The sequence below is a fragment of the Mytilus galloprovincialis genome, chromosome 4 (assembly GCF_965363235.1).
Source record: "Mytilus galloprovincialis chromosome 4, xbMytGall1.hap1.1, whole genome shotgun sequence".
NCBI classification, from domain to species: Eukaryota; Metazoa; Mollusca; class Bivalvia; order Mytilida; family Mytilidae; genus Mytilus; species Mytilus galloprovincialis.
The window spans coordinates 75007495-75028143 of NC_134841.1; the positions used below are offsets into that span (position 1 = coordinate 75007495).

At 32.0% G+C, this 20649-nt stretch overlaps 1 protein-coding gene across 5 annotated transcripts in view; it reads right to left on the reverse strand.

Annotated features, from left to right (window-relative positions):
* The window catches only part of LOC143072957 (uncharacterized), a 110442-nt gene that overhangs the window by 49956 nt on the left and 39837 nt on the right, over positions 1-20649 (reverse strand). For 2 of the 5 annotated variants that reach the window (XM_076248138.1, XM_076248134.1), the window contains 2 exons: positions 15809-15880; positions 12473-12687 (listed from right to left, as the gene is read on the reverse strand). The exons of 1 other annotated variant lie outside the window; for it this stretch is intronic. In XM_076248138.1, the coding sequence (XP_076104253.1) occupies positions 12673-12687; positions 15809-15880 (87 nt within the window). In that variant the 3' untranslated portion in view covers positions 12473-12672. Of the gene's footprint in view, positions 1-12472; positions 12688-15808; positions 15881-16845; positions 16961-20649 lie in introns of those variants that run through there. 2 more of the 5 variants (XR_012977357.1, XM_076248137.1) reach the window with 2 other exon arrangements.

Genomic DNA, 20649 nt, shown 5'->3' on the forward strand with positions numbered 1-20649 from the left:
AAAAAAATGTATATAAAAACAAATACACAAAAAACACAAAAAAAAAGGATCAACACTTTTATTACTTTCCTTTTTTATTTAAATCACAGTGAGACTTTCGACATAGAGTAAAAATACTCTTACCTCATTGTAAATTTTGAGACGGTCATTAGCACCAGCTTGAGTGGAATTCTTAATTCTCTGCAAAATAATTCGGATCGACTTTGAAATATCTAAAAAAAAAGTTAGGCCCGGTAAAAAAAACCCCAAACCATGCTGAAAAGTAATACATATTTTCAACAAAATACTTCCTACGACTTATGGGTTTGAATGTCTCTTTGGTAAACTTCGTATTTCTTTTCCTAAGCATTTCTGTAAATATCAAACTATATAGAATAAATTTTGGTAATATAGGTATCAAATGAAAAATGAAGGACTAGTAATCCTTGTACAACACAGTTAGACTGATAATTTCGATTAATACAAAAGATTATGACATTTTGGTTTACTTTCACATTAGTGTACCCATGTACTATATTTAGAGTATATTGCTTGACTTTGTCTTGTCACATGTGGAGCAGGATCTGCTTACCCTTTTATAGCACTAGTGGGGTTCGTGTTGCTCAGTCTTTAGTTTTTACGTTGTGTTTTGAATACTGTTGTTTGTTGGTCTTTTTCGTTTTTAGCCAAGGCGTTGTCAGTTTATTTCCGACTTATGAGTTGGAATGTCCCTTTGGTATTTTTCTCCTTTATTTCGCTTTTTTTCTAATTGAAGCTATCAGTTTCCCGTAGAAATACTGTTAATAGGCAAATAGTTAACAAAAAACTGTTTTCTGGGTATTAACTTTTTTTTTTAAAGCAGACAGATTCCCGTTAAAAGATTATTTCCTGGAAGTAAATATTTTCCCGTTCTTTCTATATAATGAAACACAAGTTCAATTACATACACTTGTCATTGTCCTGGAGGCAAGACATTTGAACTAACATATAAGCGTTACAAAGGCATTAGGTTTAAATACATAAAAAAGAATAAAAGCAAAGAAAAACGAAACCATGACTACTGTCTGACAAATACCAGAAATATACATACCAAAGAGGAAATCCTGAAAAATCAGAGGCCTCAGCTGTTTTATATTTCTTTGAATTTCAACCAAAAATGAAAATCATTTGACTTCTCTATCCTTCGAACAAGTATTCCCCAGTCCAATTTTAAAGACATGTTACAAGTAGCATTGATATAATTCTGCTCCATTAAACATATATGAATGTAATTGAGGTCTGGAGCATACATGTCAGTAACTGTGAGTAGTCCTTTGCAATTGTTTATTTATGTATCATTGTTTTTTTTTTGCTTTGTTTCTTTTGTTACATATTCTGACATCGGACTCGGACTTTTATTAAACTGAGTTTTACTGTGCGTATTGCTGTGTGTTTCTTTATTCTACATTGGCTAGAGATATAGGGGAGGGTTGAGATCTCACAAAACATTTGCGCCTGTCCCAAGGCACATGCCTCTGGCCTTTGTTAGTCTTGCATGTTTTTGTTTTTTTAATTTTAGTTCATTTAGATGTTTTGGAGTTGAGTATGACGTCTTTTTTCACGAAACTAGTTCACATTTTATTTAGGGACCAACTGAGGCCCACCTCCGAGTGCGGAATTTTCTCGCTGTATTGAAGACCCATTGGTGGCCTTCGGCTATTATCTACTCTTTGATCGGGTTGTTTTCTCTTTGACAAATTCCCCATTTCCATTGTCAAGTTTACTATGTAGCTACAAAGCTTTTGTCTTACAAAGGGATAAATTATACTTTGTAAAACAAAACTTTCGAATAAAATTCATCCTTGAAACAAACGCTATCACGAGTTGGTTGACCGTTAGGATATATTTGATTCACTTATAGTTGGTTGACCATTATGGTATATTTCATATGACATATGACGGATATTGTCCAATGTACCCCTTGAGTCATTGGTATATGACTCCAGTGAAAAAGGGAAATTAAGCACTATGTTAACAGTGTATGTATTTGACGAAACATTTGTATGTTTATGAACGGAATATTTCAGGAAATGTATGTTTTTCTTCATCCGGTTCCCTGTTAAAATATCGATAACGCTGTGTCTCACTCATATTGCACAGTGGTGGAAATAAAGAAATTGTGCCTAAGATTACAAAAAATAATTTGGAGCTTAACATATAATTTCAAATGTTTATTCTGTTCTTCAGCAGTACTTGTATGTATGTCGACCCACAGTAAGGCGTACACTGTTTTAGACAAAACTATTAAGTCCATCCATAACTCAAATTATCATTTTCCTAAAGCCTTTTGTGGATGCTGAAAATACGCGAACGACAACAATGCTAACACACATGAATCTAAATACATTATTGATGGAATCGAATATAACATACACGTATATGTAAGGCTAAAATTGGAACAATTTTCCGATCTCAGATAAATGGTATAGTAAATTATTTTAAATATTACAAGGAAATTTAAATGATGAATAATGCTAATGTCAGACTATCACTGTTATGTTTCTTCATCTTTAAAACGCGGCACCACAAACTATAGGTTTTTCGAAGCTTTTGATGTAAGGCGTCAAAGAAAAAATAATATAATAGCCTTTCAAGACGTCATAATTGTTTGGACTAACCGGCACAGGTAACATTTTTTTTTTAAATTAAATGTCATAGTTTTGTTTTCTTTTTTGTTTTTATTTAAAAAAAAGCAAAATATGTGTTTAACTTCCCCCTGAAAAGCATTTGCACGCAATTTAGTATTACACATTCAATTTAACATACCTCCTTTCACAAACAAAAGATACATAGCTGGTAGTAAAGAAAACGTTGATTAGTTGATATTCATAAATATAAAACGTGTTTTAATCAGTTGAATCGTTTTGCCTTTTTCTACTACGATTTAGCACTAACATATTACAAGAGCTGCGCTAAAAGTACAATCAAAAGTTCTAATATTTGTGAAGTACAAAACAGTCTCATATGGTACCTTGTTAAATCAGTATTAGGCAATTACAAAATGAAATGCGTGCTAGTAATATCTTATGATTCTTATTGGTTTTACAAAAAATAGAAAAAGTGATTGTGATTGGTGTGGTATCGTTGCTTAAGTGGTCACTGATGAGTCTTTAAAAGACAGAACGAACGTCTAGCGTATCAAATTTTAAGCTTGGGATCTATAATGAGGTTATTTTCGATAGAGTATATAATATTCCCCTTTTGGAAGATTTGGCATAGATATGAATACAACCAGGTCTTCCTTAATCTCGTTATCTAATTTGTCATATTAAGGTAGAGAAAATCATCAACTTATTCAAATTCAAAGTTTTATAATTGATGATCTTTCAAGATTCAAAGCATTCTTATTTTCTAAGACATGACACAATTCAAAACGAATGACAATATAATATAAAAAAAGGAATGTGTTATGCTTCTTGTAAAAATTAAGAAGTTAAGAAAAGAGAGAACTATAGGAATTCCATTAACACATTGTTTTTTTGAAATATGAAAAAATAGAAATTTGAGATATTATAATGCGACAGCAACAACATATGTTGCCAAATTATTGTTCTGACATCAGATAGCTTACAGGATTTCAAGATCCATATCAGTTGGAACAAAAATTCGATTCCAGTGTTGTAATCTGATCGCTGTCCAGTTTCCTGACAAAAAAAATATGCTTAAACAGTGGTATACTACATTTGCTAAATCAAATCTTATACATTCCTGGCTTTCGAAAATATTTGTTATAGCGTTCGTGATGACGACAAATAAAAAAAACTAAAGCGATTCGGATTCACAGTAATAACCAAATTTAATTTCTATTTACAAGCATTATCTCGACAAGCCTGATGGTTTAAATTTAGAATACCCAGGTCCTTTCTTCGCCTGTAAACTCATTTGTCATTGAATTTTCCAGTTAATATCTTACATTGATATCATTGATCTGGTCATATTTATAAATTAACTGTTTACAAAACTTTTGAATTTTTGAAATACTAAGGATTTTCTACCTCAGGAATAGATTACCTAAGCTGTATTTGGCAAAACTTTTAGGAATTTTGGTCCTCAATGCTCTTTGACTTCGTATTTTATTTGGCCTTTTCAACTTTTTTGGATTCGAGCGTCACTGATGAGTCTTTTGTAGACGAAACGCGCGTCTGGCGTTAATACAAAATTTAATCCTGGTATCTATGATGAGTTTATTTCCTACTCTCGTAACCACAATCCCGTCCTCGTTTCCTCGAATGTGACCTATCAAATTAGATCTATCAACAGGTTTGTACTTACATGAGCAATGCGATAGCTTCCATCAGTAGAGCAGGTTCTTACCAAAGTAAACGAGATCATCCCCGGTTATCGTTGTTTTGTCTTATGTTATCTATGTTGAGTTTTGCATACTGTTTAATGATCGGTTTAATTTTCTTTTATTTTGCCATGCTGCTGTCAATTTGTTTTCGACTTTTGAGTTTGAATATGCCTTTTGGCAGCTTTTGTCCTTCTTAGACTAAATTCAGATGGCCTTTTAAAAGTGTTATTAATCAAAACACTTACGTATCCTCTTTTACATTTTGCCTGCTATCAACTGAACCCTAAACATAACATTACCAAAAATTCAATTTAAATCTCATTTTTATTTCCCTCTCATGAAAAATTAAGCCTAAATCAAAATGAGAAAGGGAAAGAAAACATGCACACTAGATAAAAGCAACTATATAATTGCGAGCAACATAAGTATGAGTCATCAGTTGGAGTCTCGGAATAGTTTTATCGGAAAGGATATATATACATTTGAATATAGACAAATTTATCAGAGTGACCATTTTTACAATAATCTCGATTCATTGATGATGACTTAAACAAATTGTGCTCTTCTGGAGCCAAATATATATGCCATGATTTGCACATGAGTAAAGCCTGATAAAATATTAGACGTACACGTCAACAGTGTTGAATGGAATAGTTTAAAATGCAATTTGTTGGTTGTTCTAACGATGTTCATAAATCATCAAAGATTTTTTTCTGTAGGAATATTTAATGGCTACTTGATTAAAATCATGTCTTTCCTGTTTCCTGTTGACTAATTTGTCATATATTTGTGAATCATCAACATTGACAAAATTTATATGATCTTCATTTTTCGTTTTTACCAATTAACATCATCCAACCAGGCTATCTTTTTCACTTCTTACAAATGGCACATATAACATACGACTAATGATATCAAAGCAAAATACACGTATTTTAAAGGAAAACTGCAAAACGCATTCAAAGAAACTTCTTTTACTTGTATAAAAAGCGGGAGATGCCAAAGGAGAAACAAAAGTATAGCATTACTCATAAGTGTATGAAAAGGTGACAAGAGTATGGCAAAACACAATAAATAAATAAAAGACAAAGGGATGCGAGACGTAATGAGGAGGTTAACCTGCAACGCATTTGGGTTAATTTTTCAAATCAAAATCAAATTACTTAAAAGTGATAAATACTGCAGTCAAGCCTTGAAATAAAATCCTATCTTTCATACGTCTGAGGGCTTCCCAATTAAAAAGGAATAAAAGAAAAATACCGAAGGAAAAAAGGAAGGGTATGCAAGCATCAGATATATTATATATATAATTTGGCCACGTGGATATGATGAAGTTATATCCGGGCAGGCGGTAAACAGGAAACATTTCTGGTCACAATGGTAGAATATTTATATAAAATTTTAGCACATGCATAACTCTCTCTTTTTTTATTTTCATACGAGTTGGAGTTCTTTCAGACACTTGTAAAAAACAGAAATTCAAAGAAGCCATGTCATTCAATTTCACATTCAGATTTATTGATGATGTTTTTCCGTTAACAATAACAATTCAAACTTTTCTGATTGGGTTTCCATTACTATACTCCCGAGAACTAAGAATTAAAAGAAACAATAGATACGGCATCCATCGCCTCCTTTTTAGACTTTTACCTCTAACTTGACATACACGGTCATCTCAGTACCAAAATCTATTACAAAGGAGAAGATTATAATTTGGAATCATCAATCTCCCCAACCTTAGTAGCAATATACCATTTTCACCTGCACATGGGATATACATTTTCCATTTATTCGGTATTAAAGAGCTTGCAGCGACTACACAGACTTTGTAAAACGCCACCAGTGCCTGTGCAAAAAACAGGGGTATGTCAAAGAACGTCTCGTCCTTTTCTAAAAACGTTCATCGTCCTTTTCTAAAAACGTTCATCGGAAGATACCAAGACCTTGTTGTTAACTATTCCGTATCCAGTACACAAATAATACACGATGGTCTTGAAGTATAGAGCATGATAGAGTATGGGTACTGACGTTGTTTAAAATCTTAAGAACGTGTTATAGTATTCTTCTATTTGTCTTTTCTAATATTACTTTTACTGTTTATTGCATTTTTGTGATATCCATTTGGCGTGTCTCGGTTCTTGTACATCCTGTTATTGTGTTACTGTGCTATGGAATTTTTTTGTATTTTAAAAAAACAAATTGCTTATGTGCATTGTCTTTATGTCTATTACAGAATATTGACTGTTGAACCCCTATTTTGACATTTTTACCTACTATGTCTGTTTATTTTGTTCACACGTCGTTGTCTATATAATGAAATTTTATACGACAGTCAAATAAGTGCGAGGTTTAGCTAGCTATTTAACCATGTTTAATAGCTGGCAGTTGTTATCTTACAGTTCGTTTCTGTGCGTGTTGCATTGTCGGGTTTTTTTTTTTTTTTTTTTTTTTGCACTTCAGTGTTTCTATTGTTGCGTTGTTTTCCTGATATAGTTGATGTGTTTACATCAGTTTTAGTTTGTAGCCCGTATTTGTTTTCTCCCAATCGACTTATGACGTTCGAACAGCGGTATACTACAGTTGCCTTTATTAATTCACTATTTTTTTACATAAGAAATTTTCTTGTATCAAGTCAAGAATTTGACAGTAATTATCCATTCGTTTGATGAGTTTGAGCTTTTGATTTTGCCATTTGATAGGGACTTTTCGTTTTGAATTTTCCTCGAAGATCGGTATTTTTGTGATTTTACTTGTTTACCGGCATTGCAGAAATCATTAAGGGGACATGCGGACACACACTGGTGGTCTATAGACGGGGACGACAGGTGGTAATCCGAAGAAACAATTCATTCAGTTTATGATAAAATCTTTGAAATATCAATCCTAAATGAAACATATATGGTCAGAACTAAGTATCAGAAATTCTACAGACCTAAAGGGAAATGTTCAAATTATTTTGGTTGATCACTTTTAAGTGAACGTTTTTGAAACGAGGCTTATACTGCTTCACAAATGATTGAAAATGTATACATAAATCTGTAGAAATTTCAGATGAAAGTGTTACAAATGTAGACTTTAATTCAGTTATTGTTGTGGCCTTTTGGAAAATGTTTCATGTTTTAGGTTTACCCAACATGCGTTTTGTTAAAATATAATTTTCACTTTTTTGGTCTTTTGGAAAATGTTGTTAGTGCTGTATCTAGATCCCTCTTCAACGAATATATTACATGCACACGTATAAAAATTGCGGTTTATATCCAACGCAATCGTAGGTTTGAACGTTGTTCTCAATTTAGACTTGCTTATATTCATTTCGTTTGGGCTTGTATTGTATTTTCCCTCCGGTTTATATAATCCGTTCATCCTATTTCGACTCTTCAAAATTCAAGAGTCTTGTATCCTAAATTGAGGTGTATAATATGGCCTTCAAAATACTGTTTCGATCCCTAACATCACTGAAGAGATATTAATTGTCAAAATCCGGATATGGTTTACAAATTTTTGCACCTCATGTTTGTGGTATAGCATCTTTGCCGTAAGTTTATTGTTTTCTGTTTGGCATTAAATTAATATAAAGATATCCGGATATGGTGTAAAAAATTAACACCTCATGTTTTAATTACGAACATCAGTTGTTCGTACTGTTAGTCAAATGCGTTTTGTTAGAAACATACTTTTTCACTTTTTGGTCAACGAAATTGTTTTACATGCACACGTATACAAATTGCGGTTTTTATCCAACGCAATCATAGGTTTGATCGTTGTATTCAATTTAGACTTGCATATATATTAGGGATGGCAACGAGTACTCGAGTACTCGGTACTCGCTCGGAAGGCCGAGTACTCGAGAACAGTTTTAGTACTCGGATACTCGTTTGCGTGTTATACATCTTGAGATATTTCTCTTCACATTCCCACTCACTTTAGTTCCGTTGAAATATCCCCTTCGTAATACTAAATGAAATCAATTAACAAAATAAATATGTTTATCTTGAGGATACTATTTGTTATAGTAGTACCAGCAACGTCTTTTCCTCCCGATGGAATGTTTTCATGTGCACAACTTGTAACAAAAAATAAAAAGTCAAATAGTCTTTCGTCAGAAATTGATGACCAGATCATATTTCTAAACAATAACAAAATCCAATTGACCTGTGGTGAACCCTACGCAACTGATTAGAGACATTTTTAATGGCATATCCAGAAATCAACGACACTTTGCTTATTTGAATATTATACTAAAGAAATCGGATACGGGTCACGGAAATGGATTTGAAATGATAGGGAATTTTGAAAAAAATGTCTGTTTTTACTTTAATTTAATTGATAGACAAGTTGCAGGGACAGAAAATAAATATACACAACAATATACACCATTTAAACGAAACATAATGACTGTTGTTGCAAAAATCAAGGTTCCTGGGCTATTTTAAAAATCGAAGCGAGAGGCTTTTGACATTTCAGTATAAAATACAGGCTAAAATGGCTGAAACGTCAAATTTGCAAACTTCGTGTTGAAAATTGGCTAACAAGGTCATTAGAAAAAACAGTTTGCCGGGGTGAAATTTGAAGCTTGAATGTCCAAAGAATAAACAAGTCCAAACCTTGTATGTGTAGTCGTTGAACTTTAGGTTCCCACGTAAAGTTAAAATGTCCTTATTTCAAGAAGATTAAACTCACGAAAACACGAAAAAACACTTAATTCGCGTTCATTGTTTTGATTTTGACCGCCTGACAACTTTACGGAAATGTCAGAGTGATTATAAAAAAGGACTCTTTGACGAGCAACTTATAATATCCGTGTTTTAAAGGTTTTAATGATATCAAGCCAGTTCAGTACAAACTATTATCACGTGGTACAATTCTCATTTACATATTATGAATATTAATTAGCAAAAGCACTACTAATTTCTGGCTATGGGTGTTTGTACACGGATCAACACTTTCACGGATTCATAATTAACTCATCACAAGCCGTAAAAACTTACCTTTGTTTGTTAATCAAGACTTCTATGTAAAGGTGTTTGGTATGAGATTTACATTTAAATTAATTTAATTACTCTGTATTTGAAACTTAACTATAATTGTTTAATTAGCAATTGAAAGATAGGCGAAAGTAAGTAAGTAAGTAAGTAAAACTTTATTTGGATTCGGCATATTGACAAACAATACAAACATAAGCTCTAATGAGCTTTTCACCGAATATAAAAAAACATATGCAATAACAAATAAAACAAGGCATGCAGCATGCAATAAATAATAAAAAGCAGCACCAAAAATTTACTTTAAGCAAATAGCATATACATGTAGAGTTCATTTACGTGAGCGACATGCATACCCAAAAATCGAAAATAAACTGACAATGTCATGGCTAAAAAAAAATTAAAATCAGACAAACGATAGTGCAAAAAAAAAAAAAACCACAGAAAAAGTTAGACTGAACATTACGAAAAGGCACAAGTAATTTGAAGTCCAATATTGTTATTGACAAATTAATAGACAATTCGTATTATAAAAAGTACCAACTCCTCAGGAACAGATGATGCATAAATTGTCTATTTTGTAGGACTTTATATGCAAATGTTTATGATTTTATTGGAATTTAGTTCATGAACACGGACACAAACAATAACTGCTATTATGTATGATAGGTTATTTGTAGAATTGGCGGTCGGTAATTCATTGTTTGATTGACACAAAAACAAACAGAGGAGCAAGCTATGTTTGTAGTACGTTTGTCTTTCGTTAATATGTTTATGAAAGGTAGTAACAAAAACACTGCATCCCATCTAAAACCTAAACTTTTCAATAGACTTTTAAGATTCATCCGAGTACTTGCGAGTACTCGAGTATCATGACCGAGTATCCGAGTATTAAATTTCAGATCTTTTGACATCCCTAATATATATATATATATCTTTTGGATAATGTTGTTTGTGCTGTTTTTAGACCCTTCTACAACGAAATTTGTTTTACATGGACACGTATAGAAATTGCGGTTTTTATCCAACGCAATCATAGGTTTGAACGTTGTTTTTAGTTTAGCCTTTTATACATGTATATCTTTTGGAAAATATTGTTTGTGCTTTTTTTAGACCCTTCTACAACGAAATTTGTTTAACTTGCTCACGTATAAAAATTGCAGTTTTTATCCAACGCAATCATAGGTTTGAACGTTGTTTTCAATTTAGACTTGTTTATATTAATGTGTTTGGACTTGTTTTATAATTTCCCTCCGATTAATATAATCCGTTAATCCTATTTCGACTCTTTAAAATTCAAAAGTCTATCCTAAATTGAGGTAAGTTATATGGTCTTCCAAATACCGTTTCGTTCCCTAACATCACTAACGAGACGTACATTAATTGTCGAAATCTGGATATGGTGTAAAAATGTTTCCACCTCATGTGTGTGCTATAACATCTTTTCCGCAAGTTTGTTGTTTTCTGTTTGGTATTAAATTAATACAAAGATCTATTTTGTTATATCTTAAAATTAATTTACTTGGCAATCGTCAATGACAGTCAGCAGCTCGAAAGAACATCAGTTGTTCGACCTGTTAGTCAAATGCGTACAGTTAAACTATTCTTTTTCACTTTTCAAAACATCTTATAACAAAAATCGATCGTCAGTTATGCCAAATTCTGATAAGATTTATTTTGTGAAGTTTGTCGCAGAACTATGTCACACATCTAAATTTAAGCAATAAAAATGATTATGAACATCACCATTTAGCGAGAAAATACAATAATCTCACACTTCAACAACCCCAATAAGCGCATAATTATGGTATATGTTTGTGAGTAATACTGAGGTAGCTGAAGGAAATAAGGGCAACAGTAGGATACCGCTGTTCTAAAAACGAAAATCGATTGAAAGAAAACAGATCCCGGTTTTAAACTAAAACCGAGGGAAACACATCAACTATAAGAGAAAAACAACGAAACAACAGGAACATTGAAGTGCAAAAAACAAAAACAAACGACAATGCAACACACACAAAAACGAACTATAAGATAATAACTGTCATTTTACTGACTTTGTACAGGACATTTTAAGAAACAATGGTGATTGGGCCTGGTTTTGTGGCTAGCCAACCTCGCGCTTTTATGGCAATGTTAAATATAACACTAAAATGACAAAATGACAACATTTCATGACAAGACTACAGTTCAAATAAATGCAAGCGCATTCAGGACAGAGAAATACACAAATAAACAATACAATAGTACATTTCGACATGCTAATAGTTATCAAAAGTACCAGGCATATAATTCAATACGCCAGACACGCGTTCCGTCTACATAAGACTCATCAGTGACGCTCATATCAAAATAGTAAGAAAGCCAAAACAAGTACAAAGTTGAAGAGCATTGATGATCCGAAATTCCAAAAAGTTGTCTTATGTTAGTACTGTTTCAATCACAACAGAAAATATAAGCATAAGTTCCTCCAAAAATAAAGACTTACTTCATGCAAGTTTTTACTTGACTGGTTGAATCACCCTTCTAAAAATATGAAACTAAACCAATTCAAAACAATTTGATACGATTTTATGGGGATACTTAAAAAAGGTACATTAATGGGAAACCTATTAGATAAACGAAGACGGAATTTTTCACTCATCTGTATATGGAACTGCATCTGAATATCGAAATAATAATAATAATAAGGACTGAAACAGTACCAACATAAATGCCTTTGACTATACTGGAACGACAGTCCTTAAACTATAAAACAAATGTTATAAAAGTAAAGGCGTGAATGTTAACGAAGAAAGGTATACCAATACAGTTGTAATACAGACTCAAAAAATTCACCGAAGGCTATAACTTCTCAATTAAATTATCACGAAAATTAAATATCAATTCCACTTTTAAAAATAAAGTTCCCTAGAACTCATATCAACGTTACATAGATATAGGAAGATGTGGTGTGAGTGCCAATGAGACAACTCTCCATCCAAATAACAATTTATAAAAGTAAACCATTATAGGTCAACGTACGGCCTTCAACACGGAGTCTAGGCTCACACAGAACAACAAGCTATAAAGGGCCCCAAAATTACTAGCTTAAAACCATTCAAACGAGAAAACCAACGGTCTGGTCTATATAAAAAACGAGAAAGAGAAACACGTATAAATTACATAAACAAACGACAACTATTGTTACAGTACATTTTATTTCTGAAAATTCACTATCATTCACTCACTATTATAGAGTACACAAACATTTACAATGGAAGTTAAAACATTGACTTATTTTAGTACATGTAGCTTGGTACTGTTATAAATTTGTTCTCTAGAATGCACAGCCATCAACGATATGTATCTTTTCGATTGGTTTTAGGGACATCTTTACTATTAACTCTGTGTTTCCTGATAAAGAAAAATCCATGTAATTATTTTTCTTTAATATCAAAATATTTCCGCTTTGTATAAATACCATTAATTTAATTTTTTGTATGTTATCACCAATAATTCAGTAAGGTAAAACGTAACAAACAAATGTTAAAATCAAAGGTAAAAAGACTCTTATGCCACCTTGTCATATAGCTCAACAATATTATACAGTACAAATTGAACTATTTGTAGATAAATGTAGTAACTGTAGGATGATTAACCTCGATAATAAGAATGCAATTTAAAAAACAGTGTTAAAAAATGTCACTCCTGGTTCATGTTATTTGTTACTTCAAACTGATATAAAAAAATGCAATTATAGGTACTTTTTCATAGGAATAGTCTGAAATAGGCTACTTTCGGTTAAAATACGGTAATTTCCGGTTGACCTGGTACATGATGAAATGTCTACAACCAAATGCAGAAGACTGAATTATTGTATAATGAACAAGAAAGAATTTTTAGAAAAGGTCAAAATCTAGAACGTCATTGATCTCAAATAAAAAAAAACCGAGGTCAATCACATAAATGGTTGTGGAGTAATACTGATTTCAAATACAAAAGGGAGAGAAAACTCTTACCAAAACACTTCGACTAAAACAGGTTGAAGTTGCGCCCTATCGTAAACAGTTATTTGGCAAACACATCATATCATTAACTGTGATGGTTTCTTTTGATAAAAAGCAAAATTCAAATAAGAACATGACCTTGACCTTTGACCTTGACCTCAAATTTCCTCCAAATGGACCCAGGATTCCATATCAAAAGACTTTAGGCCTCTTTGACGTATAATGTATGAATTTATCCAACATATCGCCTATTTTAAATTTTCAAAGGGAAATAACTCCCATAAGATGTAATCCGATCACTTAAAAAAATACAATAAAAAAGCATCTCAGACGGCAGAAAAAAAGAAAGACCTTTTGTTTTTCTTCTGATATTTTTTTTCTCTTCTGCCGCCTGAGATGATTTTGTGTTTTTTTTAACAACATATGGAAAGAATTTTTGGCCATTGATGTTGTACAGTAATGGGGGTATCAAAACTCACCCTGAGTGACCGAACACTTATTCTTATAGGATTTATATCAACGCGTCTTCTTTTCTTGTTACCTTTATATCTCTGAAACCGTATGAGATTTCAACAAACTGTTTTCACCAAATTGTTCGTCTACTCTCTAGAATGATTTGGTTAATTCTTATACAATTTGCGTAACATACAAAACATGATTTTGATTGGTCCGATTGCATTGTTATGTTGGTTTACACTTGAATAGAAGATATAATTTCTGTTTCTATTTGATTCTGAAGATTTGGTGCAAATACAATAACAACCAGGCATTCTCTAATCCTGTTATCTTAGTTGACGTATAATTGATAGGTTGAGGCAATAATCAACAAGATTCGGACGGCAAAATCTGTTTATAATCGAGGATTTTCAAGATTCAAAGCAATCTAATTTTTTTTAGAAATGATACACTTTAACGTTAAACTTCATGATATTAAATAGGAAAATTTTATTATTTCTAGGAAAATTTAGAAACATTTTTCAAGATTCGAAAATACAGAACCTTTAGAAATTCCATTCACAAAGTGTAGATTTACTTGAAACATTACATGTATATATATATATATATAAACGTAAATTCGAGATATATATGTAACGGCACACAATCAGATTCTAGTGTTGTTATCTGATGGCTGTCCAGTTCTTTAAACATAAAAATGTTTGAATTAAATTGCTTTATCAAATGTTAAACATCCTAGGCTTTGTCATGTGTGTATTAAAGCATTCATTATGAAGGTAAACCTAAAAAAAAGCGATTCAGACGCAAAAAAGTAATCAAGTTTGATTCCATTTAATAGCGCTGTTTCGATATGTCTGGTGGCTGACTTCAATTTGATATTAACCCGTTCCCCTCTGCAACTTTAACTTCTTTGTCGTATGAAGGTGCTATGGAAATGTTACATATATATGTTCCTACTGTCGTCATCACAGTTCTGTCCTCTATTCACCGAATATGACTTACTGAATAAGACTTATCATTAGGTTTGTGCTCACATGAGCAACACGAAGGATGCGACGTGTTAAAGAGGATCTACTTATCATTCCAAATCACATAGTCTCTAGTTTTCTCTGGTGTGTTATGTATACTGTTGTCTTATAATCGTTTTTTTTTTTGCCATTATGTTATCAATATGACATTGACACGTGAGTTTGAATATTGGTATTTTTAGCCCCTCGTCGACAAAATTCAGAAGGCTGAAAGTTTTCTTAACATAAAAAACCCCTCAAATATCCTCCTTGGTATCTTGCATTAGTGGAACAGTAAACATAACATTTCCCAAAATGTATTCCAACACTCATTTTTCCCCCTTTCATAAAATTTAAGAATAAATAAAAAAAGGAAAAGATAAATAAACATGAACACTATTCAAGGAAACAATATAAGTGTGTACAACAAAAACATGAGTCATTAATTGAGATCTGGAGCTAGTTTAATCGCAAAGGATATGGATAAATATATATAAGGAAACATTTATGTTAGTGACCATATTTAACCTCAAGCTCGACTTATTAATGACGACAAAATTAAATTTGGCTCCTATTACGTTAAATGTATATGCTCTTATTTCCACATGTGTATAACTGAATAAAATATAAACGTACACATTCACAGGGGTAAATAAAAATAGTTTAGAGTACAATGTGTTCGTTGTTCTAAAGATGTTAGTTAATCATCAAGGATGTATATAGATTATGGTATTTTTGTGCAGGAAAATTTAAAGTATACTTGATTAAAGTTATGTCTTTCCTGTTTCCTGTTTCCTGGCACACATTATAACGATCAAATGAAAATACACATATTGTAGAAAAATTGCAAAACGCAATCAAAGAATGTTATTTTACGTGAATAAGAAGCGGGAGATGACAAAGTAGAAACCAAAGGGGATGATCATGATTCAAATCGATGACAAATTTAAAACATCATGGCAGAAAAATATAAAAGAACAAAAAACACAGGGTTGCGAGAAGTTATTAGACGGAAAACCTACAATGCAAAGTGGTTGATTTTTAAAACGGAATCAAATAACTTACAAGTGTTGAAGAGCAGTCAAGCCTTGAAATAAATTCCCATCTAGCGTTGTAATTCGATTGCTCTTTAAGGTCCTGAAAAATATATTTTTTAACATAACTTCCTCCTTTACATTTGTGACAGTTTATAATAACAAAACTGTTGTATGTAGAAAATAGTAAGCTTCTAAAAGCGTGGTGAAAAAAAAACACGAAAATTTCATAAGACGCACACCACCTATTCTTGGTCCAGTTTCCTATCTACGTTAAATACATCACTTCAAAACATTTTATGGACGCGTGATCAATTTACCTGTATTTATACATCACACCCTACTGCACTGGTTACCGGAATTTTTGATACATCAAACCAGGCACTTTATATCTGAGAAACAGCTATATATGCCCTCAATTTTAGAATTCCTTCATACATTTTCGTATTATTCAAAATTGTCTGTAAATTGTATGTTTTACAAAAGTCAACAGTCCTTCACCTGTGATTTCCAGTATGTTCTTTTTTGACCGGGCCAGATAAGGTGGTGTTGCATCTTACAAAGTCTATCCAAATATTTCTGTAAATGATTTCACTCAAGCCAGTGCTAAGGGTCATCTTAAACTTGCAGTGAGATGAGCATTTGTTTTTCTCCGTGTTGAAGGCCACACTGCGATGATGAAGTACAGCAAGAAAAGCGCTGCTTCTTTGCTTTTTGCTGTACATGTACTGATTGTTTGTCATTGGAGGATACCCACATCCTCTGTTTTTCTATAATACTGATAAATGTTTAGAATACAATAGAAAGACATTACTTCCTAATTGATAAAATTATTATTAATTAAAAACGACCTAGACGGTAAAGTAAGCTTTGTTTTTTTTTCGAAATTCATATCAGTGGAATTTGAAGCAATGTTTTAGTTAAAGCATAATTCAACATCATTTGAAAACATACTCATGCGAACTTCAATATAACATTTAGCGATAGTTAGGTTATGCATGTGCTAAGAAAGTTCAGTTCTAAAAAGAAAGAAGAATACAACATTGAAAAGTGAAACAAGGGACCTACCGGAAAAACTATTCCGTTGACTGATATTCTTACACAGGTTGATACTAGAAATATCTTATTAGCTTCTTTTGACATCAACATTAACACTTTCATGCCTTTATGTTCAACTCTGAAACTAAAGTGGTCCATATAAAATAAACTCATCATAGATACCAGGATTAAAAGTTGTTATTACGCCAGACGCGCGTTTCGTCTACAAAAAAATCACCAGCGACGCTCGAATCCAAAAAAGTTAAAAAAGCCAAATAAAGTACGAAGTTGAAGAACATTGAGAACCAAAATTCCTAAAAGTTTTGCCAAATACAGGTAAAGTAATCTATTCCTGAGGTAGAAAAATCTTAGTATTTCAAAAATTCAAAAGTTTTGTAAACAGTTAATTTATAAATATGACCATCTATACTATTAAGACCTCATTTTGTGTGTCGCTTCTCTTCCTTCCACAATAAATGAATCATCATGCCTTTGTTTCCTATAGGTACCATGCATAGTCGCATTTGTCATCCTCGCTTATGATTATTCCGTTTGGGTTATTTTGGGAGAAAACGATAACAAAGGCGTCCGGATATTGTTTTAGTCATTGGTTGGACTTTTAAGTAATAGACTAGACTTCCGTTTAGGAGAGTTTAAAATTACACATAATTTTCTTTCATAGGTGCTTGGGGGACAGGACATATTTATTTTTTTTTGCTTTATCTGTATACTATGAACATACATATACTATAAATAAAGTGTACATTGTATTTGCTATTTACTATCAATTTCCAAGTTTACCATCAACGGCGGTCATATATTACATGCTTAACTTTTACTTTCTTTTTGGCTACTTATTATATGTTTATTTGATCCAACTTATTGTGTATTATACATACGTGTACATGGATATCTATTTTTTTTGTCTCTCTTTTTGGGCTGTTAGTTTGTTATCTATATCAACCACACTTGCATTAAAATGCATTAGATATTTATAAAAAAAAAATATTTTTATAGATTATTTATTTGCATATTCTTTAAGAACTTAAATAGTTTTCATTAGTCCTTTTTTTTTATCTCGTTGTTTGTATTGCAATGAAAATTATTGATGTTGTAATGTTTATGCCCTTTGGGGCCCATAATTGGAAAATAAAATTTCTTCTTCTTCTTCTTCTTCTTCTATTATATAGAGATTATTATATATGTGTGTTCACAGTATATGGAAAATTAATAGAAAAAAAAAATAAAAATAACGGATTTGGAAAAAAAGAGGGAGGGCTAAAATAAATTGCTCTGCCACCAAGTACCTTTGACTTTTGATACCTTTCCTGAAATTCTCCAGTCATAAAATCTTTTACAAAAATTCACCCTACAACAGTTTTCATACTTTCAACCAAGCTCTAAAGCCTGCGATTTCGCGGGTGTGTTCTAGTATCAATGATAATTCATGTCAGCATAGAAGTACCATCGGGGAATTAAAACTCCACCAGCAGTGACATCGACCCAGTGTTTGTAAATAAAAGCCATGGAATCTCATTAAGTAGTGCTTTACAAATTATTTGCCTTCCTTAATCAGGAGCATTTAGACCTTGCTTTGCGAAATTGGGTATTTTATCACATCCTTTCTTTCAAAAGAGTCTATTCCGCCATATTTTCTATTTCTAATTAAAAGAACACCTTTTACGAACGACGACATTATATTATTAACGAAATTCTTCAACATCTGAGAAAGAGGTAGGGCCAATATGCCGAGGATTTTTTTCACAGAAGGGCCAATTTAAAAAAGTGTCGACAGAATGAAATTTACTATAAAAACAAAAAATAAAAATGCTTTTTGATCAATATCTCGATTTACATATATTATGATACGTGTGATCAATAGTTAATGTAACCTTCAAAAAGGATAATAGTCCAATATGCGGATTTTCGGGTGTGTTTAGGTAGGAAAAACAGGGAATCCCCCCTGAAGGACATTTCAAACCAAAAAAAAGTTATGCTTTTTATGACTGTTGTTATTCATACTATATTTTCGTTTAAAAATGAAATTGGTTTAGTGTGTCCTTATTACATAAAAAACAACTTTTTAAAGAAAAAGTTGTAACATCGATAAATTGTACCGATATAGCCTCTTAATAAAAGATAAAGGTATAAGCATCGCCGTAGCTCAATCAGTAGGGCACAGAACTACTAATATATGATGACTTTGAAGTAAGGGTTCAAATCTCGCTCAATATATTTGCATTTTTTGTGTTGTTATATTAAATTTTAATGTTTCTATCGTATATTTTCGGATGTTTGCTTATTTTATAGAGTCTTTCTGGTTCATTTTTTACTATATAGTTTACTGGTATATCATTCAACATGTATCAAAGAAAAAAATAATGTATCGCTTATTGTGTGCATTCCTATGACTGTCCATACTCTTGGCGAACTTTCTATTTATGTGTTTACATTTATTACATATATTCAAGGAACAACTGCCGTTAAACTGATGTAGGTGCCTGTACATAACCAATAACACGAGAATTAATTCTATAGCAATGAAGCCTACATGTTGTGAGTGTAATATACACATAACTTCAAATAAGGCCATTGTATACAAGTTTCAAAACAACACAAACAATTTTTCGAAACCTTTTTTGAACATGGCATTATATGTAACAAATGCAGTCAACAACAATTTTCTCGCCAATTCACAAACTATATAGATACTAGTATTGAATTTTTTACCACCGTCCCTACACCGGTACCTAAGTCATCGAGAAAACACAACAGATCAAATCAATTACACTACAAATAGTGATTGTAGGTAAAACATCAAGAAGCTGTTGCATCTGTATCACAACAAAGGGCCGATTTGTTAAAATGACACAAAAGACAATAAAGCATGTGTTAGTAACATGGGGTGATCTATGACCAACTGATGTAAGATGTTCTCCGGTTATAATATATACATGTATTATCTTATCTTATCTTATAGACGATAAAACATTAAAAGACCAGGACAAATACAGATATACATATATTCAGAATGAGAAAATCACGATTTAAATTTGTTCAATATTATTTGGCTCTTTGACAAGTTACGTGGTACATTGTATGGCACCTTGCATAAAGGATGTTTATAATAAAATAGAATCCATATTAAAAAATCAATAGTCTTGGCCTTGTTATTGTAGGAATACCTGTTCAAGGTATGGAAATAGATGATGTGACGTATTTGCATGTACTATAATTAGCATCTATCAGGCTATTTAAAACATGAATTACCTATCTTATCGAATGAAACAAATCCTCGGCAAATCGGCTCTACCTCTTTGAAAAATATTTCTCAAAATACAAAAAAGGACTATAGAAACCAGTATAACAACAAAATACGGAACTCCAAGGACAATTCAAGTCGTAAGCCCCTTATCAAATGGCAAAATCAAAAGCTCAAACGCATGGAAAACAACTGTCATATTCCTGACTTGATACAGGCATTTCTATTTGTTAAAAATATTTGGTTAAACCTAGATTTTTAGCTAGTTAACTCTCTCACTTGTATGACAGTCACAAATAGTTCCATTGTATTAACAACAATGTGTGAGCAAAATAGACATAATTGGTAACATTGACAACATTGGGGTACAGTAGTCAACATTATGTAATAATCTAAATCACTTTAAAAACAATTCATGTCACACAAAGAAATACAAAATGGCATATAGACACTATATATTTAAAGCAGATAAGACAAAATGTAAGACATTGATACAAGTACAGTACAATATCACAGTGGCAGGATAAATAACGAGCCACGCAAAAAAGATATTACAAAAAAATGATTTTTTG